The sequence below is a fragment of the Octopus bimaculoides genome, chromosome 29, assembly GCF_046866305.1.
Source record: "Octopus bimaculoides isolate indiv1 chromosome 29, ASM4686630v1, whole genome shotgun sequence".
In the NCBI taxonomy this organism is placed as follows: Eukaryota; Metazoa; Mollusca; class Cephalopoda; order Octopoda; family Octopodidae; genus Octopus; species Octopus bimaculoides.
This window is the reverse complement of record NC_142956.1, coordinates 19949437-19973418: the sequence shown is the minus strand read 5'-3', so window position 1 is coordinate 19973418 and position 23982 is coordinate 19949437. Positions and strand designations below refer to the sequence as shown.

General features: G+C 40.3%; 2 protein-coding genes across 2 annotated transcripts in view; one reads left to right on the top strand and one right to left on the bottom strand.

Moving 5' to 3' along the window:
* LOC106880435 (ADP-ribosylation factor-binding protein GGA1) overlaps positions 1-2493 on the bottom strand; it is a 19123-nt gene extending 16630 nt beyond the window's left edge. Inside the window, exon 1 of the mRNA XM_089345438.1 lies at positions 2336-2493. Within this exon, the coding sequence (XP_089201564.1) occupies positions 2336-2372 (37 nt within the window). The 5' untranslated portion in view covers positions 2373-2493. The remainder of the gene's footprint in view (positions 1-2335) is intronic.
* A 9311-nt stretch (positions 2494-11804) lies between these two features.
* LOC106880437 (uncharacterized) lies at positions 11805-22711 on the top strand. Its single transcript, XM_014930360.3, has one exon. The coding sequence runs from the start codon at positions 12136-12138 to the stop codon at positions 21841-21843; it is 9708 nt and encodes a 3235-aa protein (XP_014785846.2). The 5' UTR covers positions 11805-12135; the 3' UTR covers positions 21844-22711.
* The last annotated feature ends 1271 nt before the right edge of the window (positions 22712-23982 follow it).

Genomic DNA, 23982 nt, shown 5'->3' with positions numbered 1-23982 from the left:
CAATCATGTAATATACATACAAGCAACATAGAATCGGAATTAATACGGTGACAATTATCAATACACCAATAACGAAATAATTATATGTGTGTGTATGTATGTATAGATACATATATATATATATATAACTCATACATAATTTAATATGTATATTACACAAACATACCTCAATTTATATCAAATACATACGTACATACACGGATGCGTATATTAATGTGTGTGTATTATATTGTATATATATATATCTCATATAAATATATACAGACGCACAGATACACACGCACTTATATATATATATATATATATGTATATATATATATATATATATATACATGCACACACATATCAATTCTCGTCACCATACATCTCTATAACGATATTTAAACACGAAAATCAATATATACATCAAACACAAACATATATGCGTATATATATATATATATATATATTATATATATATATATATATATATATATATATATATATATATATACCCATTAATCGGCATTTTCTATTAAATGAAGACGATCAATCAAATACGTGTGTATGTATATATATATATATATATATACCAATAATTTTACGAACATGCTCCTAGATAAGGAGTGATAAGACATACGTGTGTGTGTATATATATATATATATAATACACGTGTGTATATAGTATTATGAACATACATAGGACAGCAAGAACAGTGTGTGCCTGTATGTGGTCTCTCAGCATGCTAGATATAGCAAGTAAACCACGCTTGAAACACATTGTTGCTTTAGACAATTAATGAGGCGTGGAAGGCAATATATTATGTAATGCAGCAAAATCAGTGATGTAAAAAGATGAGATTGGCAAGGGTGGAGTGGCTTTTCTTAGGAGATGTATATATGCTCGACCAGGACGTAATTTACAACATAATTACGTCTGTGACCAAGAAACAGCAATATCCCATACATACATACACATATGTGCACATACACAAACATACATATATTGGGGGGGGGGGCACTATACATCTTCATACAGTGGTGACAGCATATATGTATGTGTGTATATATATATATATATATATATATATATATATATATATATAAAAAAGGAAAACGATAGTGACTACGGAGTTTCGGCTTAGAAGCCCAGGTGTACGTATATATATATATGTATGTATGTATGTATGTATGTATTTACGTCTGCATATTTATGTAAACAGATCTACATAAGTAAAAGCAATACAGTCCTGGCAAGTGTGTATATATGTGTGTGTGTGTATATATGTATGTATATGCGATGTGCTTCCTTTCGGCCTTGACCGTGATGGCTAAAAACAATATTCGAGGGACACACGGACGTACAATGCTTATGTGTGCATATGTATATATATATTTTACAGTTGTTTATAAAATACAAATAGACGTATATATTTACATTTGTACAGATAGATGGTATATACATATACGCACAAGCGTGTATATATATATATAGTAATCACATCAGTATATCGATGTAAAACCAGTAAGCAGTGTATATATACATATATATATATATATGTGTGTGTGTGTGTGTGTAATGTATATAGATATGTACAATATATACATAGATACAGAATCATATATTATATATACATGATATCTATATACACACATCTCTATAGATACATTATACACATTACCTATATATATATATATATATATTTACAAATATATATGCATATATATGTGTGTATATATGGATATACACACATAGAGATGTATAGCTACATATATATATATATATAAATACACCTTGATACATATATAAATATATACATTATATATATATATTTACACATCACATACATATCTCTTTCTCTCTCTCTCTCTCTATATATATATATATATATGTGTGTGTGTGTGTATGTGTATATATATATAATAATATATAGGTGTATATATAGATATACACACATAGGGATGTATAGCTATATATATATATATATATATAAATACACCTTCATACATATATAAATATATATATTTACACATCACATACATAGCTCTTTCTCTCTCTCGCTCTCTCTATATATATGTATGTATTTGTATATATATATAATAATATATAGGTGTATATATATATATATATATATATATATATATGTACTGGTATATGATGATGTGTGTAGAATGATGTGGTTGTGAGACTAGGGGACAATCGGTGTGGAGATATTGTCTGAGATCTGTGTCTAAAATAGACAATGTCGTGGAAATCAGAGAGGAAGTGAAAGATGTATGTGACGTGGACGGAAACGAAAGGGAATCGGGTGAAGAAATGGCTTTGGAATAGGAAAGAAAATGGCTCGAAACTTACTGAGAAGGCTGTCGAGTGTTTCAACCTCACTCGCCATATTGGATTAACAGGAGAGACAGAGACAGAGAGTGAGAGAGAAGAAAGTAAGACAGAGAGTGAAAGAGGGGGAGGGCTGTGGTGTTAGTGTGTCGATGTTAATGCTTCTATGTTTAGGTCTGTGTGAATGTGTGTGTGTATATATATATATATATATATATATATATAAATATGTGGTTGTGTGCTGGTGTTAATGTATGTGTAAGTGTGTCGGTGTCAGTGTGCTGATGTCAATGTGTGCGTGTGTTGGTGTCAGTGTGTCTATGTTTATGTTTGTATGCGGATACGTGTATGTGTAAGTGTGTGTGCGTCGGTTTGTGTACGTGTATGTGGTTGTGTGCTGGTGTTAATGTATGTGTGTGTGTGTGTTGGTGTCAGTGTGTTTCTGTTTATATTTCTATGCGGGGTTTGTGTACGTGTATGTGGTTGTGTGCTGGTATTAATGTATGTGTGTGTGTGTATGTTAATGTGTGTGCAGTTGTGTGAACGTAAGTATGTGGTAGTGTGCTGGTGGTCATGTATGTGTATGTGTGTCGGTGTTAGTGTGTCTATGTTTATGTTCATATGCGGGTTTGTGTAGGTGTAAGTGTGTGTGTGTGTGCTAATGTTTTAGTGTGTACGTGTATGCATTAGTGTGTCAACGTTTGTGTGTGTGTGATTGTGTAAATGCGTGCGTTAGCTTTTGGTGTTAATGTGTGTGTATGTGTGTTGGTGTCAGTGTGTGTATATGTTAGTGCCTCTGTGTGTGAGTTTATCTTCATGTGTGTGTATATGGTAGCGTGCTGACGCTAATATATGTGTACGTGTGTTAGTCTTAGTGTGTTTGAGTGCGTCTACGTTTATTTCCCAATGCGTGTGTTTGTGTTAATGTGTGCATGTGTATCCGTTAATGTATCCGTTAGTGTATCTAGGTTTATTTACTGTATGTGTATGTGTGTTTGCGTTAATGTCTGTATATGTTAGTGTGTCTATGCTTATATGTTTCTGTGTGTGTGTCAATGTGTGTGTACGTGTCCTTGTGAGTGTGTTTTAATGTGTCTGCATGCTTCTCTTAGTGAGAGTGTGTGCGTGTCTTACTGTATACGTGTGTGTGCATGTGTATGTATGTGCAGTCTTTGTATGTGTAAGTGTGTGTGCTAATGTCTCTGTTAGTGTGTGTGAGCCTGTCTTTATGTATCTGTGTGTATATATGTATGTATGTACGTATGTATGTATGTATGTTCATGTCATTGTGCTTGTGTTAGTGTCCCTATAAGTGAGTGTGTGTGTATTTTAGTGACTTTCTGAGTGTAGTGTATGTGTGACTGTGTATGTATATACATATATATATATATATATATATAAATATATATATATAGATACATACATACACACATACAGGTGTGTGTGAGGTCATACCGACACATGTACAGTGTCACTGCGCATACACACACACACATATATATATATACACACATATACATATATATATATATATATATATATACACACATACACATATATACACACACATATATATATATATATATATATATACACATACGCGCACACACACATACACAAATATGTGTCTATGAGTGTGTGCGTGCACGCGCAGTCACGAGTCCGCAGTCACACTCGTCCTTGTTCTCTGACGTTACGGTAGTAGGTGCTGATGACCTGTCACCGTTGCCACGCTCACGACTCTCCCTATCACTCACAACGCGCATTCACTCACCCTCTCTTTATCCCTATCTATCTATCTATCTGTCTCACACTTACTATGTCTCTTTCCCTCCTATTTCCTTCTCCTCCTTTTACTCTACCTCTCACACTTCCACTCATTTCTCTCTCACTCCGATTTACCTCTCTCTCTCTATCACTCCTGTCTATTTATCTCTCGCTCTTATCTTTCTTCCTCTCCCTCTATTTCCTACTCACTTCTTCTTCCCCATTGCCACACCTCACATGCTTCTACTAGCTCCTTTTCCCTCTCTCTCTGTTTCTTTCTGTCTTTCTCTCATCCTTATTCTCCATCACTGTCTCGCTTTCACCTCTTCCTAATCCTCATTTTCCCTCCCTTTCTTTCTTAAATCTCTCTCTCTTCTTCATTATCCCTCCCCCTTTCTCTTACACCCCTAACTTCCTCATTTTCATTCCCTTCTCTCTTCCTCAGTTTCCTCCCCCTTTTCTCTTACCACTCTCTCTCTTTCTCACATACTTAATTTTCCCTCTCTATCTCCATCCCTCCTTCCTTCATTTTCCCTTTACTCTCTCTTTTTCTCTCTCCTTCTACTTCGTCCTTTCACTATTCACATTCTTCTCTCTATCTCTCACATACAAACACCCTTTCTCTCACTCTCTCTCTGTTTCTCCCTTAACCATGGAGTTCCCATGTTCATTCTCTCTACGTGGTCACACTTTATGCTAGAAATAGCAGCCAAATCTCCCTCAAATCACACCCTACTCTCTTATCTATGTAAAAATGTATGAGCCAATGAGGGAGGCCTCTACATGGTAGCTGGACCTCACAGAAATAGCAACCAAATCTCCCTCAAATCACACCCTACTCTCTTATCTATGTATATATGTATGAGCCAATGAGGGAGGCCTCTACATGGTAGCTGGACCTCACAGAAATAGCAACCAAATCTCCCTCAAATCACACCCTACTCTCTTATCTATGTATATATGTATGTATGAGCCAATGAGGGAGACCTCTACATGGTAGCTGGACCTGGTAGAAATAGCAACCAAATCTCCCTCAAATCACACCCTACTCTCTTATCTATGTATATATGTATGAGCCAATGAGGGAGGCCTCTCCATGGTAGCTGGACCTAACAGAAATAGCAACCAGATCTCCCTCAAATCACACCATGCTGTCTTATATGTATGTATATATGTATGTCTCAGCCAATAGACCTGCTCGAAATAGCAGCCAAATCTCATTCAAATTACTCCTTTCTGTGTCTTGTGATTGCACATGAGTATGAGTCAGTAGTAAGAACGTTGTGGGTATTTTGGTTCTAAAATGTAACCCATTACAAGCTGTTACACGGTCGATTACTACACAAACACTCCCGACCAAGTTAACCTAGTTAGTGACGCGTCTTAAAGCAACGTCTGTGAAACGGTGCGGTCAGCGTAGACGCAGGACTGGCCAAACTGAGGTCTGCGGGTCAAACAGCATTTAAATAAATTCTATCAAAACTTAAAGATTGTAATGAAAAGTAAGAAAAGAAAGATACTGTTTTTGCAACGAGAATATTTCATATTGAATCAACAATCATTCATTCATCGTTGCAAGGAATGACTGTGTGGTAAGTAGCTTGCTTCCCAACCACATGGTTCCGGTTTCAGTCCCACTGCGTGGCACCTTGGGCAAGTGTCTTCTACTATAGCCACAGACCGACCAAAGTCTTTGTGAGTGGATTTGGTAGACGGAAACTGAAGGAAGCCCGTCGTATATATGTGTACATATATATATATATATATATATATATGTGTGTGTGTGTGTTTGTATATGTTTATGTGTCTGTGTTTGTCCCACTACCACCACCAACATCGCTTGATAACCGATGCTGGTGTGTTAACATTCCTGTAACTTAGCGGTTCGGCAAAAAGGACCGATAGAATAAGTACTAGGCTTCCAAAGAATAAGTCCTGGGGTCGATTTGATTCGACTAACGGCGGTGCTCCAGCATGGCAGCGGTCAATTGACTGAAACAAGTAAAAGAGTAAAAGAATATATATATATATACACATATATATATATACACAAGTAACTAAGTCGGAGATATGCCAGAAGCCGGTGTAAGGGAAGCAAAGGTCCCGACAAGGAATGAGACGGAAGGAAAGAGAGGGGGGAGAACGGAACAGAGAGAGAGGGGGAGAAAAAGAAAGAAAGAATAAATGAATGAGTAAAGGAGAGAAAGAGGGGGAGGGAGAGAGTGGTTAGATAAAGAAAAAGGGAAAATAGGAGATCGATAAATACAGAGAGAGAGAGCGAAAGGGAGGAAGAGGAGGAGAAATCTTTGTTGTGAAGGAAAGCAGTTATAGTAGTAACCGGTGCTCGGCCAGAATAATATCCATTTGAAAAGCTTGGAAGCCCTGTACTCCTAGGTAAGGCCTTTATATATTGATTTAATTTATTATTATTTTTTTAATCATTCCTACCCCTTCTGTCCTTATTAATAGTTAATTAATTCATTAAAACGGATCTCCCTCCACATGTACACACGATGTAAAATCCGTTTAAAATTATGTCTGTTAAAAACCACGATCAAAATAAGAGTGTTTCCTACTGACAAGAAACGAAGTATAATTGAAGAACCTTGTAATATTTGTGTATTTATCTTTTTCTGTTGAAGGGGTTTTGTTCTATCAACGAACAGTTTCTGCCCCTGTTGATGTTGTTATGGTTGTTTGTTCTTTTTCTTTTAGTGCCACCTTTTTTTCGTCTTTATTTCTTTTATGTTAAGTTTCCCGTTTCACAAAGTCGGACTTTGTAACTGTGATAATTACATCTACATAAATAGAGTTAGCGGTTGTAGGAACCGACTAAAGGATAAAATATCCGTATATACTATCAGTATCTGGTATTTGTGTTAACCCCGGGCAGTGGTGTGTACAGGAACACTATATACGTCGATCGCAGGTAACAACAGGATAAACAAAAGTTTATCAGGAACCAATAATGCAGGTAATTAGAAAATGGAGAAAAACATCGATTAACCAGCGCAATGTAGTCCTGTCGATGCGCTGGTTAATCTATGTTTTTCTCCATTTTCTAATTATCTGTATACATATATATATATATATATATATATATATATATATATATAGCGAGTTGATTGTTCATGCACCGCATAGCGGTTTGGCAAAAGTGACCGATAGGAAAAGTACCAGACTTTGAAAAAGAAGTAGTGGAGTCGATCCGTTCGATTAAGATTCTTCAGTGCGGTGCTCCAGCATGGCCGCAGACCAATGCCTGTATCAAATAAAAGATTATATATATATATATATATATACACACACACACACACGCACATAGACTTCTTGTTTACCCCTAATTCGCAAACACATGTATGTATACACACAAACACATCTCGTTGCTTTCAGTCTCAGGTGACATCTATCTATCTATTTTTCTTACGTATCTGTCTAAAAAAAAATACCAACCACATGGTTCCGGGTTCAGTCCCACTGCGTGGCACCTTGGGCAAGTGTCTTCTACTATAGCCTCGGGCCGACCAAAGCCTTGTGAGTGGATTTCGTAGACGGAAACTGAAAGAAGCCCGTCGTATATATGTATATATATATATATGGTTGTGTGTCTGTGTTTGTCCCCCCAACTTCGTTTGACAACCGATGCTGGTGTGTTTACGTCCCCGTAACTTAACGGTTCGGCAAAAAGAGACCGATAGAATAAGTACTAGGCTTCCAAAGAATAAGTCCTGGGGTCGATTTGCTCGACTAAAAGGCGGTGCTCCAGCATGGCCGCAGTCAAATGACTGAAACAAGTAAAAGAGTAAAAGAGAGTTAATACAGTATATTTCAACAGAACACTAGTAACGAAGGTGTTAAAAATCCCTTGCACAATACCACCAGGCATTTTGACTGATATCCTCAAAATCCTATGTACTGGACCCTACCCTAGGGTTCTAATACGTAGAATGTTTGTCCTTACTTTACAAATCATTATTTTTGTATTTTTATTCTGAATTTTTGTGTTATTTTACTGTTTGTTTGTTTTTTTTGCTTTTTTTTCCAGAAAAATGTCCTTTGTCTACAATATGTGAAGCAGAACACTACTGCACAGGGAATGAACTCAGAGATTTCTTATTATTGTGAGTTGGCAGGGTCCTGAGTGCATCGGACAAAATACTTACCGGCATTCCTTCCAATGCTTTGAGTGCCAAGTTCAAATCTCACCAAGGCCAACATTTTGATTCGAAAATATTTTGATAACCATTGAGAATACTACAGTAACTTTGCAATGTGGGGCCAAAGAAATTAAGGGTTGAATTTTAATGTAAATTTTTTTTAATAATTTTTTTTTTTACTATATATGTACTTGCATAGCAAGTGACCTGATCTGAGATCGCGTGTGTGCTGGAATGAAAACAATTACAGCGTGGAAGGTGTTTATAAGCCATTTAAAATAACACACAAAAGCCGTATACATTTCTGTTTTTGATTTTAAAATTTTCATTCCTCCTGTTAAATGTTTATGCTTCTTTAATTAATTATGATAATTACTTCATTATGAGCTAAAAATATTAAGGGTCGAAGTCTAATGTAAATTGTCCCCGCTGTCATCACCTGCTGCTATTTGGCAGCACATTCTATACTTATTTATTTTCTTACTTCAAAATTCTTGAAATTTTTTAGTAAATATATTGAGAGGATGCAAATGATTGGGAAGACTTTACCCCCTGGAAAAAAGGTTTAAGGCTCAACATTTAAAGTAAATTTGTTTTATATTTTTTAAAATCTCCAGTCATCAGCAAATAGGATCTAATTAATTTTTGATTGAATTTCAAAAATGAAATGAAGTTTTTTTTATCGTTAACATTTCAGAATCCCCGTATTTTATAGCAAATGCTTTGAAGATAATTGTGATGAGGAGGTCTTTACAACATGAAACCAAAAAAATTAAGGTGTTTCCAATCATCAACATGAACCATTTTTAAAATTTAAATTTTACTGCTCTGTAAAGAAACAAATTTCAAAATTCCCATGATTCTTGGCAGATAATTTGAGGAGAACCATTATGATGGTTAGGGTGATGAAGGAGGAAGAAGAAGAGGAGGAGGATTTCACTGTGTGGGGGAAACAAAATTGAGCACCAGAGATTGACGTGAAGGTGTGACCGGAAGCATTTATTTGGGCCAACCTATAAAGGGTTACACACCTGTGGTATGCAAATTAGAAGCTCCAGTTCTCTGTAGCTGCTGCATTTTTTGAGTATGTAAACAGATTGGCTGCTTGTTTCTCTGGGATTGGTCAAATTGATGTAGATGTCACTGATGAAAGTTCAATAAGGTCCGAAAATCAATTAAGGTTGTTCATTTTTTTTCAATCTACAAAGAAATAACTACATTAGCCCTGTTTATCTATATACTACATAGGTTACACACACACATATATAGATACATTATACATACATATATCTATTACATACATACATATATATATAAATACATACATACACATTATTATTATGTGTATATATCGATATCTTGCATCAACACTTGAGGGATTTTCTTTTTTAATTTTGGGCCCAGAACTTAAATATTGAAATATCTTTGATTTTTTTTTCATTTAATCTGGGCCTGGAATTCGAATATGTAATATTTTGGTTTCTTGTATTATTCCCCAATTTTTTATTTTTTATTTTTAGTTTGAAGGTAATTTTTAAAATTTAATGTTATTGTTATTATTATTATTATTATTATTATTATTATTTATTTTTGGTACTTGATGATATATAATGCTTTGGTATCATTTTTGTTTTCGGGCCCCTAAACCTGAATATGTTAAAATACCTTAGAATCTTGTTTTGGAGACCTGAAATCTGAATATATAGTTTCTTGCTACATTTTTCTTTTTTGGCTCTGGAACTTGTAATTACCTTGCTATATTTTTGCTTTTGGGCCCTGTAACATGAATATATATTATGCCTTAATTTCCAGTTCTGGAAACAACCATATATAACATTTTGGCCATAATTTTTTTTTTCTTTTTCTTTTTTTGTCTCTGTAACTTAAATGTTGTAATAGTGTGGCCCAGAATGTTGAATATGTAATAGTTTGGGCTCTTCCATCTGGCCCTGAAACTGGATTTTATTTTGCAGATAAATACAAGGTTAGATGAATTCCAACTGAACTTCAAACCCCAACAAAAATTGATTTTTATGATCCTTGTTACCTTTTGCAAACCCAAAGAATTAAAAGGCGTGAGACTACCCTTGGCAGGATTTGATCCTGGAGCCTAGAGGAGGAAAAAGAAGAAAAAAGCAAACATTATATATATTGATAATATATTGATATATATGATATCATATTAGGATTTGAATTTTATGGGATATCAGGAAACTGACTGAAGAAGTTATCAGATGTCAAAAAAGTATATCAAACACACATAAAAAACACCATGGAAAAAATAACAAATATTGAGTTTTCTCATTACAAAAACAAAAATGGAAAAGACTACAAATAGTGATTAAAAAAATTAACAAGAAAGCCATGATGCAAGTGAGAGGTGTTATATTGCAGTCATCTCATTGAGTTGTGTTGTGCTTAAGGAAAATTTGAAATAAACCATTTCCAGAGAAAAACTGGAATAAATGAAGAAAAGGATAAAAAAAAAATTATGGAAATTATAAGTGAGAGATGCTATTTGTTTGAAGAAATGTTGGATGGAAAATTTTGAAGTGTTTATATACAAGCAAAAAATGGCAGCTATCTTGTGAAAATATTGTGTTAGATGGAAGGAAAATTTTGAATCATCTACACACAAGTAAGAGGTGTCAGTTATTTTCTGAAGAAATTTTATTGGATGAAAAACTTTGAATTGTCAATATGCAAGTGAACTGTGCTAACCATTTTGTGGAGAAATGATATAAATATGTGAAAAAATGATTTGGAGAAAGTGAGAGATGCCAACTATTTAAAGAGATCGTGTGGAATGGAAAAATTTTGAGTGCTCCAGCATGGCACCAGCTGTTCCACGAAGAAATGATAAATATGAATTTTAAAAAATTATGGAGACATAATCACAAATGACTATATATGCTGGTGAGAAATGCCAACAGTTTTTTGGGAAGAAATTGCGTTAGAGAAAGATGAGATAAATAAGTAATAAAAGTAAAAATTAAAATGTAAAAGGAAGCACAGAAACCATTGTGAAAGATTTTGAAGGAAAAAACTCCCAAAATTGAAAAATAGTTTTCCATAATTTATGCCTCTCTGGTACCTACTTTGGTCAGAATTTAAAGATTAACTGGCCCTTTTCCCCTCATATATTTCACCCTATATATACATACATATATATATATATATATATATATATATATGTACACATATATATATATATATACATGTGTGTGTGTGTATTTATGGATTTATATATCAAGGCAGTGCCCTAGCATGGCACCGACTATTTTGTGAAGGAATCATGTTGAAAGAAAAATTTGACTGAAAGATGTTGGAAAAAAGGGATACAGAGAGGCAAAACTGAAAGTTATATAAAAGACATTAGACATGTCAAAGATTTTCAAGAAAAAAAGACCCCAAATTATAAGATAGTTTCCCATGCTTTTTACCTCACTGGCCTCCTACTTCGGTCAAGTTTGGAGCGGCCCTTTTTTCACTATATTTTTTCTATATATTTATATCAATATATATCAAAGGAATGTTCTAGAATGGCTACAGTTCAACGACTAAAACAAATAAAGACAAAAATATATTTGTACATATATATATATATATATGTATAGCCAAATTGAGGGTAAAATCCAGACTACATATGTTTGTTAACTAGCAGATCAATGAGGGGTACTCAACTAGCTAATCATCAGGCCAAAGATACCTTCATTATATAAAGGTGTTTCAGCTTATCAAACTTCAGTATGGGAAAGGCCTCTGTTATTGTTCCTGGGCACTGAATTCTTTTACACCTGCCACGGACTGCTCAAAGCTTACTAACTTTCTACACTTAGATCATTGGATCTTATAATTACAAAACTATATTTGTACATATATATATTATATATTGGAATGGATTCCCTGTCTAAGAGTGCAGTATCTGGCATTGAACGCACTAACGATGCCATTGTTTCTTCGAAGGTGCGTCAGTTCAAATGCCAGTACTGCAGCAAGGACTTCGACCGGTACAGCCATCTGGCCAGGCATTTGAAGATTCACTCTGGTCTCCGGCCGTTCGAGTGCAAGTACTGCCACAAGTCGTTCTCCCGGTCGGACAACCTGATCAAGCACGTCCGCATTCACACAGGTGACAAGCGCTACGGCTGCGAGTTCTGCCTGAAGCGCTTCACCGACTCGAGCAACCTGAGCAAGCACATGCGCACGCATGCGGGCACGAGGCGCTACACGTGCACGCTCTGCTCGAAGACGTTTCGCAAGTCGGACACCCTCCGGCGCCACCTGTTGACCCACGGCGTGTCCGACGGAAATGGCAGCACTGTTGGCGCCGACGATGGCAATGGTGGTAGCGGCGGCGGTGGTAGCAGTACTGATAACAGAAGTGGCGAAGTTGCACTCCGTGACACTCTCTCCGTTGGCGGTCATGACTGTCGTGGAAGCAACATGGACGTCAGTGGCGACACGGCGTCGCTGTTGTCACTGAGTGACGCAGCTGCTGTTGCTGCAGATGTGCAGAGACGACTCCAAATGCAAAACATCCTCCATATTATCAATAAAGAGAGGTCATTTCCAACGATGACCACCACCACCGCGACAACAGCAGTGTCAAATCTGCAAGGTGCGCAGTTGCAATCGCAACTGGAAATGCACCCTCGGTCACGGCTGCCGTCGGTTAGTAAGTCAGAGGCAACCGCAAGGGGGATTCTCAGCGCAATTGGTGAACCCTCAAATGAGGCGCGATTGCTAGGACCAGATGCAGGAGGTGCTGCAAGCAAGTCTTCGTATACAGGGAATCTTTTGCAATGGTCCGACGGAGAAGACGAGGAGATCGTAAAGGCCCCACCGAAGAACACGACGCTGCCCATAGCAACGGATGTCTTCAGCAGAACTGATCACATCATAAGACAACTGTCGCAAACCAATGAAAACATCCAGGGGTACAATAGTAATAACACTAGTAGCAGTAGTAGTAGTAGTAGTAGTAGTGATATTAGTAAGATGAAGTCAAAACGGAACAGAACAAGATCAGCGAACCATGTCAGTTTTGATTTTGATCAAGTACTTTCATATTCTGCGAATGCCACCACACTTTCACCCAATCCAATCAACCGGAAAGCTTCTGGTTCATCTAGGCCCACCTCAAGTCATTCCATCGACAGACTGCATCACGTGAACAGTTTAGGCAGGGCCCGTAACCGTTTTCCGATAACGTTCCAGTGCAGTTATTGTGGCATGCAATTTTTCTCCAGAACCTCGTTAGAAATGCACGTCAAGGGACACGTAGACGACTGTGCAGAAGAGGGAGAGGACGTGGCCCCGATCCGCATAAAGAATGAATATGATGATGATAATCTGAGACAAGTTAATCGTATAAACACATTGTTGGGAAACAGTAGCGAGGATGTGTCAAAGATCCATGTAAGGAGGAGGCAGTCGGAAAACCATGGTAGTATGGATTTATTCCAAACATCAACGGTCGGCGGAGCAACAAGCCTGAAAGACCTTGACGTAGGATCGGCAGGCCTCCCATATGAGTGCCTCTATTGCAAGGCAGCGTTTCCGAAGGCTTTAGCATTGGCGGATCACCTGAAATGTCACATCCGACGACGCCTTGAGTGTAAGAACTGTGGAGAGTCCTTCAGTTCCAGTGTCCAACTGTCGAAGCATCGGAGACAATGTCCGGCGCAAGATCGGAACCAGAGACCAAACCGAAGTAAGAATAAGACTGATCTCATGCAGCAGAGATTGCTCTCCGCGAGACTTGTTGGCGGCCAACCACAGTTAGACCATCGCACGATGACACAAGATAACCAGAGACTAAATCCTGATCGTCGTCGTCAGTTGTCGGCAGGGAACCCCGTTTCCTCGGTGATGGTCGTAAATCCATCGGCGCCAAAACTGAAACAGGAGATAATACTGTCTGATAGTGAGATCGAGGATAATGACATGGAGGATAACAAGAAACGGGACAGCATCAAAGATCCAGGGAATTCAATGTTGCTGCAGCATGGGCTGAATGTTTTGGATGGCATTACATTAAGCGCAGAGGATTTAACAGGGTTGTCACAAAATGGTGACCGAGAAGTTTTTGATGCGCTCGGAATGGTGAAGAAGAAAAGACGGCAAGGAAACAAACACAGCGCCGGTAAGGATTTTGGTTCAACTCTCCGCAAGGAAAAAGGAACACAAGGACAGCAAGAAGAAGAAGAAGAAACGGGGAAATTAACGGTAATTAGTAGTAACGATTCCACTGTTGAAGTCGATGCAATTGTCGCCAAAATCCTGAGCAATATCGGTAAAGTATCAGGGTGTGACTTTCGAAGGGTCATCAAACAAGAAGTGAAAGAACCCCAAATCTGTCGAGACCGAAAAAGAAAAGAAGGGGCCGTCGGTGGTATATCTACCGGTAGATCCTTCCAGAATTTGATGTCTGTGGATCAGATTTCTTCAAGCAAATCCAAAATCTTTGCTAAAAGCACTATAGTTCTTACTGATGATGTTAATAATGATGATGATGATGTTGGTACCAGTGTGGTCGATCAGTATAGCTCTGTTGCAGTGCCCCGGGGTGTTGTTTTGAAGACAGAGACAAGGGAGACGCTAGTCTCTGTGGCAGATGATGGCGGTGATCATAGCCAAGTGGCAGGGTTTGGTTCTGTGAGCCGTATGGAAGTTTCCAATAGGGCCTCACCCACTGATAAGGGAAATTTTAGTACGACACAGCAGAAGGAGACTTCGACATCAGTGTCGCTTCCCTCAACGCCATCGGCACAAACACCGACGCTGCCCGTTTCCCGTGTCGCCATGGATTCAGAAGCGAAAGTCACGGTGAAGAAGGAAGCGTTGACGCCACCACACGATCGCTCAGCGAACCACGACGACTCAATACGAATTTCTCCATCACACGTCCACACTGCGTCGTCGAAAGACTTCAGCAAGGGAGACAACTCAGCTATTGGTCTCTTGACAAAAGGTTCCAGTGTCAAAGAGACCCAGGACGTTGAAGTTGTTAACGCCGAAACTAGGACCACAACTGCTGCTCCCACCACTATTACTACTACCACTGCTACTACTACCACTTCTGAATATGATGATCATGATAATAACAGCCACCAGAGCACTAGTAGTTGTAATAGTAGCAGTAATAACAGCTGTAGTAGCACTACAACTACTATTGTTACCACTAGTAGCAGTAGAGGCAGTACCGCTGCTACACACACTTCATCCACAACTGCTTCTGCTGCCATCTCTACTGCTACCTCCGCTGCACTCAATACTACTTCTACTGCTGTTGCTGTAGATTCTAATTCTCCTGTAATCTCAGTAGTTCCTGATACTGTTGTTTCTGACTCTGCTACATCTACTACTACTACTACTACTACTATTACTCTGACTCCTCCTACTACTACTACTAGTTCTTCCGCTGCAGATTTGACCAGTTCCGCTGCAGCTGATAAGAAAGCTGGAAGTGTGAAAGGCAATGGAAATAAAGAATTTTCCTGTTCGTACTGCAAGGGGTCAGCATCGCCCTCTGCATCTTCATTCCCGGTTTCGTTCTCGTCGGCCCTCGAGCTCACCCAACATCTCCGCTGGCGCCACCTAGTGCATGCCTGCTCGGTGTGCTCGAAGCATTTCTCCAAGTCGACACAGTTGAACCGACATCTGAAGATTCATGCCGGCATTAAGCCGTTCAGATGCGCATACTGCGACCGAGCGTTCTCCCGGTCGGACAACCTCGTCAAGCACGTGCGCATTCACACAGGCGACAAGCGGTACTCGTGCAGCATCTGCACGAAGCGTTTCACCGATTCCAGCAACCTCACCAAGCACTTGCGCACGCATGCCCGCGCAGCGGCAGCAGCTGCAGATGGTGCAACTGCATCCAATAAGAGCAATAGTAGCAGGAGTGGTAGCCACAGCAACAGTAACCAAGACAACAGCTTTCCACCGCACACGTCCACAGGAAGCAGTGAAAGAGATGATGACGATGATAATGACAGAAAACATGACAACCATAAACGTTTCTTGCTGGAAGCAGCACACCATGACAGCGGAGGAGATGACGACAATAGCAATTATGAACACCCCTGCTTCCTGTCACGACAGCAACAGCAAAACCAAGAGCAGCAGGAGAGCAGGTCACCATTGCTGTCCCCGTCTACAGAGTTGTCTCCCTTTCGGTGCATGATCTGCTCAAAGTCTTTTGACAGCTCGATCGCGCTGTGTCGCCATTTACTCACACATGCTAAACTTGGCCAGTCTCCGCAGCAGTTGAAGACACTACTTCAGTCAGAAACAACATCCCCGTCACCACCACCACCACCACAACAACAACAACATCTTCCTTCGCTACCTTGTTCAGTGCCGTCCTCATCAACAACAGATTTAAGAAGCATTTCTGCTGCTGTAGCTAGGGCTGCCATTGGTACTACTAATATTACTACTACTGCTACTACTACCATTTCTGTGATACCACCGTCACCACCATCATCATCATCATCATTGTTATCACTTTCATTGCAATCTGTCTCGTCATCTGCTAAGAATGCAACCTCAGCTCTGAAGAAGACATTTGGCTCTGGGCCTACTGCCCTGTTGCAGCGTTTCAAGAAGCAGCTGCGAGACAAGTTACACCGGTGCCGCCAGTGTGGGAAGGTATTTCTCGATGAGTTCACCCTTGCCAACCACATCTACAGGTTCCATATAACCACCATCACTGCTGCCTCGCCAACTATAAAAGACGGAGAGGAAGATGATGAAGAGATGGAGGAGGAGGTGAAAGAGGATGATGACGTGGGAGAGGACAAACAGACTGGTTCGTCGGAACATGGTCAAACTGCCCCAATTTCCTCTCAACAGAACATATGTTCACCAATGTCCTTTTCCAGAGAAACTAGCTCAGGAACCATGTGCAGCAAGACAGGTAGTGCATCTTCACTTGCCATACCAGATGATGCTAATTGCCAATCCCTTTGTAATGTCAGTCCCTTTATGCTTGATTACATCAAGCAAGAAGTATTAGAACAAGAAGATGTTGATGGGAATCAGGAAGAGGAAGATGAGGCTGTAGGAAACGCTACCCTGACAGTTGTCGGTGGGTTCAAAGTGGAGATGGAAACTGAAATGGATGAGTATCTCTACAACAGCAATAATAATCCTAATACAAGTGACCGCTATAGTCCTCATCATCATCACAATCACCTTCATCCTTATATTAACAACAGTGATGATGATAACGATAACGATAATGAAAATGATAGTAGTCATCAGAGCCAGCAGCACCAACAACATCATCGTACACATCGTCGTCTTCATGATAGTGACCATCACCCGAGAAACCGTCTCTTTCATTGCTCCCGGTGTCAGATATTCTTCTCCGGTGTGGAGGAGCTAACACGTCACCTGAAACTACACACGACAGGCGAGATGTTCAGGTGTAAAGAGTGCGGAAATCTCATCCACGACCTCAACGTGTTTAATGACCACCTCCTCAGAGACTGTCGAGGCAGCAGTAGCAGCAACGCTAAAACCTTCACTGATACCGTTTCCCTTGGTGGCAATGAGCTGACCAGCGCCGTCTCCCATGACGATGAGATGGACAGTGCCATCTCCGATGTCAACAGCTTCGATAATATTGTTTCCAATGGCAACAGCTTGACCAATGGAAACGATTTAACCAATTCTGTTTCAAAAGCCAACAGCATACTGTCCAGTACTGTCTCTGATACTGAAAACTTGACCACTGCCATCACTAATAGTGATGGCTCAAGTAACACCAATATTCCCCTTGGTCACCACAATTCAATTAGTTCTGTCTCCAAAACCGATATATTGTCCAGTGCTGTCTCTGAGACTGAGAGCTTGACCAGTGCTGTGACTAACACCAGTGGCTCAAGTGACTCCAATATTACTTCTGCTAGCCATAATTTGACCGAGTCTATCTCAGAAGACTCTGCAAAGTTACCGTTGCAGAATCAGTTGGATGTGCTGCAGAGCGAAGCAAAAACTAGATCAAGTGTCGTATCTAGTGAGCGGTCATCATTGTCATCGTCATCACCTTGGCATTTGCAGTTTTCATCCCCACTGCCTTCAGCTTCTTCGTCACCGGGCACTGAGTTTGGTCCAGCCAGTTCTGGTCAGGACCCAGGCTCAGAACGGGCAGCGTTGGTTCTGTCTGTGTCTTCCCCCAATGGTCAGGTGCAAAGACAAGGTGAAACAACGGCCGAAATATGTTGCGAACCGGACGACGTGCACGACCGCAGTAACCGTGGAGATGAGCTACGTACAGCAGATGGAAGCAGCAGTCTTGTCAGTGCTCCAAGGAACAATATGGTCACCACTGTTGCTAGTACCACAACAACCACCACCACCACCACCATTAATGTCAACAGCTGTAGCAATAATAATAATAAAAACTACAACAGTGACAGCACAATAAATGACAACAACAACAACAACAATAGCGATTTTCAGGAATCGTCCGCAGAGAATTTTACCAGGAAATCCTTGGTTGACCCTTTCCAAGAGAACTTGTCTTTGGCTGTGAAGCAAGAATTTCTACTGCCTGATGGTAGTGCCATGAAACAGGAACCGAAGACACCAGAACCTGACGGACAAGGAGACGATGGCTATCGTACCCCCACCACCTCTGGCTCAATGATGGAGCTGTTTCAATGGAGGGGTGGAGACGGCGGTGCGCCTCTCATCCCTTCCCTCGCTGCTCATGTACGTGAGATACCACCGGGGAGGGGTCAGTTTGAAGCGGGAAACAGTTGTGGTTCTGTCGGGGGTATTAGTAGGGCTGATATCAAACAGGAGGTTGACACCACAGAAAGACCCATGGTGGTAGTTGCAGAGGGCAAAGATGTCGTCGAGGATGGAAGTCTTAACCCTTCCGAACCATTCCAGAGGTCAGCCTCTTCTGATAATGGTGAGCTCTTAGCTGGTACAGTTTCCCTGAATGAGAATTTTGTATTTCCTTCCGCTCTCGATGACGAAGAACTGAAAGACATCAACTTCAAATTCCCATCTGCCATCGATGCCGCCGAAGAACTTAAAAATATTGACCTCAAGTTTTCTTCCTCTGAGAATACCATCGATGGACTCAAAGACATCAGTTTCAAATCCCAAGGCGTTCGTCTCTCTTATGACCTGCTTAATACAACCCGAAATCCAAAAGATGCCCACCACACTGACGTCGCAGGATTTTACAGCAACGCAGATCAGGAACCATCGAATTCTTACTATGATGGGAACGGAAATTTTCGGAAAGGAACCGCAATGGTCCCTGACAAACAACCTGAGGCTGAGAAATGCATTCAAGAATTTCTACTTTTTGATGAGTTTGTCGAGTTCCGGAATAAGAATTATTTCTCTGGTGGCAACGGTGGTCCCGAATCGACCCTTGTTGCAGACCAGAAATGCAAAACCAACAATGTCATTTGTATTTCGGATTCAAATTCTAATTCTGCAATGTCTCTTTCCGATGATGATGATGATGATGGTGATGGTGATGGTGGTGTTCCTTTGATGTCAGATGGTTCTAACTACAGGGACAGCACGAAAAATTTAGGGTTCACAATGACGGTAGTTCCTACTGGCTCCACCAACACGCATCACGCTGATAACGTAATAATGAAACAGACCGAAGATCTGAAGGACGTCTTTGAGAGCGTGAATGTGAAACTCGAGGAGGAGGAGGAGGAGGAGGAGGAGGAGGAGATGTCTCAACCCTGCGCAAGCGATATATTGGTGTCGTCATTGCCCGAGGGTGGGTTTGAGGTTGACAACAGCAATGGAGATGTCTCTAGGGCTAACAAATTTCCTCCGTCTCAATGGGAGTCGAACCAAAATGACGGACAGTTCCGCGATGCAATGCTTGATTTTCTCAGCTCCCTCAGCGACGAGACTCTGCAACTGCTTCTGCAAAAGGGAGATAAATGGTGCGACGAGCTCCTTCACCACTCGGTGACTGCTGCATGGAAGCCTGCAGCGACAACAAACATGGATTGTCTTCCGTCCGATGTCACCATGACCTTAAGTGCCGGGGTGAACGAAGCAGGCATCTGTGAAGACTACGAGGACATTGACAACCACATCTCTGTCGACGCTGCTGAAAGGAAGTCACAGAATTTGTCGGACCAAGTGGCTGCTGACCTCATCATGGCTGACCGCCCGGACAACACCTCGTCTTATAACAATGACCAATGCATACAACATGACGGTAACAATACAATGCACGGTGGTAACAAACAGTCGTCTCTGATGACCGCAAAAGTGACTCCTACAGGATCAATGGACGCTGTTAACTGCAAGGAACTCAACCAGGAAAACAGGACCTCGAAAGACAATCTTAGCCAGCCCCTACCAAACTCTTTGTCCCTTTTGTCTTATCTTCAGCCAGCTGACAATAATCTGGATTTTCCGAAACCTTACATTAAAGTGGAACCAGAACTTGCCACAGACTCTGACTGCTCGGCAATGGTTCCAATCAATGCCAAAATTAAGACCGAAGACTTGTCCAAGTTTGCCGAAGCGATATCTAACACTGATGAGCTAGCATCCTTATTGTCTGGTAATCAACTCCAGGCCCAGAATAATGTCAGGGAAATGCTAATTGAAAGGGATTTGTCCCTTAAGAGTAAGCACAATGCTTCTCGTTTCCTCGGCAATGTTTTCACTGATCAATTAGACAACAATGCTGATCGGAAGGTAACATTTTCCGACCTTAATGACGATCACCATGAATTATTATCGTCATCGTTACCCTTATCTTCATTTCCTTCCATACCTGCTGACGAAATCAGCTACCGTTCAAATTCTCCCTCTTCTGGTGGTCAGCCGTTTCTGTTGAACAGCCTAAATCACACTTTGAATCTCGCTTCCTTTGCTGACAAAGGTCAAGCCGCAAATACCTCTGCCATCGACATCATTGCACGCAACTGTGGACTTCAGATGGATAAACCTTCTTTTGATGCTGACACAACGAAGCGTCACTGGCCACAACAACAACAACAAGATCAGCAAACCGCATCAACAACAGCAACAGCTATGATGCCAGCTGACCTTATTGCACCTTCAACGACCACAAGCTTAATAAAGGCTCTGCAGAGGAAACAGCAGCAGCTGCCCCGCCACAGTGGTGCTCAGTCCACCGTGAAGCAATACACTTGCCCCCAGTATGAATGTCGTAAAATGTTCACCAGACCGAGTCATCTGAAACGTCACCTGAAGGTCCACGCTGGTCTTAAGCCTTTCCCTTGCCCGCACTGTCACAAATGGTTCTCCCGGTCGGACAACCTCACCAAGCACATCCGTATTCACACGGGCGAGAAGCTCTTCTCGTGCAACTTCTGCCAGAAGCGTTTCTCCGATTCCAGCAACCTCACCAAGCACGTGCGCATGCACACCGGCGAGAAGCCGTACCGGTGCGTCTACTGCAGCCAGACTTTCACCGAGTCGAGGACCCTCAGTCGTCACATGCGCACCCATTCGCTGATGATGATGATGATGATGGAGATGGACATGGTAGGCGGGGCTGGGGGCAGAGTCAGGAGGGAGGCGCAAGAGGCCGGGTACGACATCGTCGTTGGGAGCAACTGACACCTGGTGGACAGGCGGTGGCAAGGGGTGCACATGTGGGCACATAGTATGTCGTACAGGTGGAGTGGAGTGTGGGCATCATCAATGCCACCACCACCACCACCACCACCCACTGCTACACCTACCATCACTGCCAAATCCAGTGTGGTCTCTTGTCCTGCTAGAAATAGCAGCTGAATCTCCTTTGAGTCTCGTCCTACCATTCTTGGTGCATCAGGCAATGTGAGTCCTGATAGGATACGCATGGCTGGCATGCCATGCATCATAAGTCTGTCTCCTTTGGTTGACCCCGGGCTAAACAATAACAAAACTATCACAGCTCCTATATGGTTGCTCAGTGTGCTAAAAATAGCAACTAAATCTCTTTGAACTTACACCTTACTGTCTGATAAAAACAAAGGACACATTTGATTAATGTATTCTTAGGTATACAATGCCTGAAAGAAAAGCTACACAGGGTGGTCGTGGTTGGAAAGCTTTTGATCATAGGTCTGCTCAGTCACAGTTAAACACCAAAAGTTGAGCCAGAAAGGAAGTCTCTTTCTGTGGTTGCTTGGCCTGCTAGAAACAGCAGCTAAAACTACCTTAAGCTACACTCTCCCATTTCATAAAATAGGTCGTATTTGATAATGTAGTCCCAGATATCCCTAGACAAGTGGTGATGGTCGTAGCTGGATTATCTGATCAACTGGTTAGAAATAGCAGCCAAAATCTTTCTCAAATTACTACTGTCTTTAGAAAAAGGAAGGTCACATTTGACAATGTAGTCCTAGATACATCTAAACAAATAGTGATGGTCACAGCTGGATTGGCTGATCGATTCGCTAGAAATTACAGCCAAATCTCTTTTCAGTCACTACTGATTTAAGTGTAGTCCTAGATGTACTTAGACAAATGATGGTGGTCATGTCAAGGTTGGTTAGAAAAAGCAGCTAAGTCTCTCCAACCACTAGTCTTTAAAAAAAAGGAAGCGAAGGACACATTAGATAATATACCTAGACAAATGGTGATGGTCATATCTGGATTGTTTTTTGATTGTAGGTCTTCTTAAGTGGTTCCAACCTAGGGCTAAAAAGTAACAGCAGTAAGTTCTCCGTTGGATCAATCTGCTGCCTCTCGTCTATCAGAAACATGGAAACCTGAGCACGTTGAGACAATGTACTCCTAGATATACCATGGTCTGTTGGTAGTAATAACCTGGATGGTCATGGGCAGAAAGTCTTTTGATGATAGGATCAACTTGATCAAGCTTGACACAATAGCCAAATGAGGGATCCTGTATGTGGTAATTTAATCTGCTAAAAATAACAGCCAAATTGCCCTCAAATCACTGTCTTGACCTGTATGTGGTAACTTAATTTGCTAGAAATAGCAGCCAAATTTCCCATGAATCCCTGTCTTGACCTGTATGTGGTAACTTAATCTGCTAAAAATAGAAGCAAAATTGCTCTCTTATCACTCAGTCTTGGCCTGTATGTAGTAACTTAATTCTGCTAAAAATAGCAGCAAAATTTTCCTCAAATCACTGCCTTGACCTGTATGTGGTAATTTGACCTGCTAAAAATAGCAGCAAAATTTCCTTCAAATCACTGTCTTGACCTGTATGTGGTCAATTAATCTGTTAAATACAGCAGCCAAATTTCCCTCAAATCACTATATATATATATGTATATATATATCACAAACATATTTCAACTAACCTAAATTCTGTGTGTATACATACACACACATATTATATATACTTGTATATACTCATGTTTTAAGTTCTATTTATCCTGTTTTGTACTAGCATGTATGTATATATATATATATATATATATATATATATTATATACACCTTGTATTTATATGTATATATATATTTGTATCCTATCATCATTTCAAAAAATTAATGTGAAGAAATTCTTCAGGACACAATTAAAACTTTTTCTATTGATGAAATTTTGACAGAGAAAAAAGCAACAAAAGTATAATAAATAAAATGAAAAAGCAAAGACAGAAATGGATGAGAAAAGAATGTGAAAAAAAAGCCAAACAAATATTTATGTAAATTTATCAATGGACTATCAGGAGACATTTTGAATAACTATGCATATCATCCTTCATGATTAAAAAAAAAAAAAAGATAAACACTCATTT

What these genes read in the sequence shown, in the direction of transcription:
- LOC106880437 (XM_014930360.3), top strand. Translation starts at nt 12,136, where the DNA reads ATGGATTCCCTGTCTAAGAGTGCAGTATCTGGCATTGAACGCACTAAC.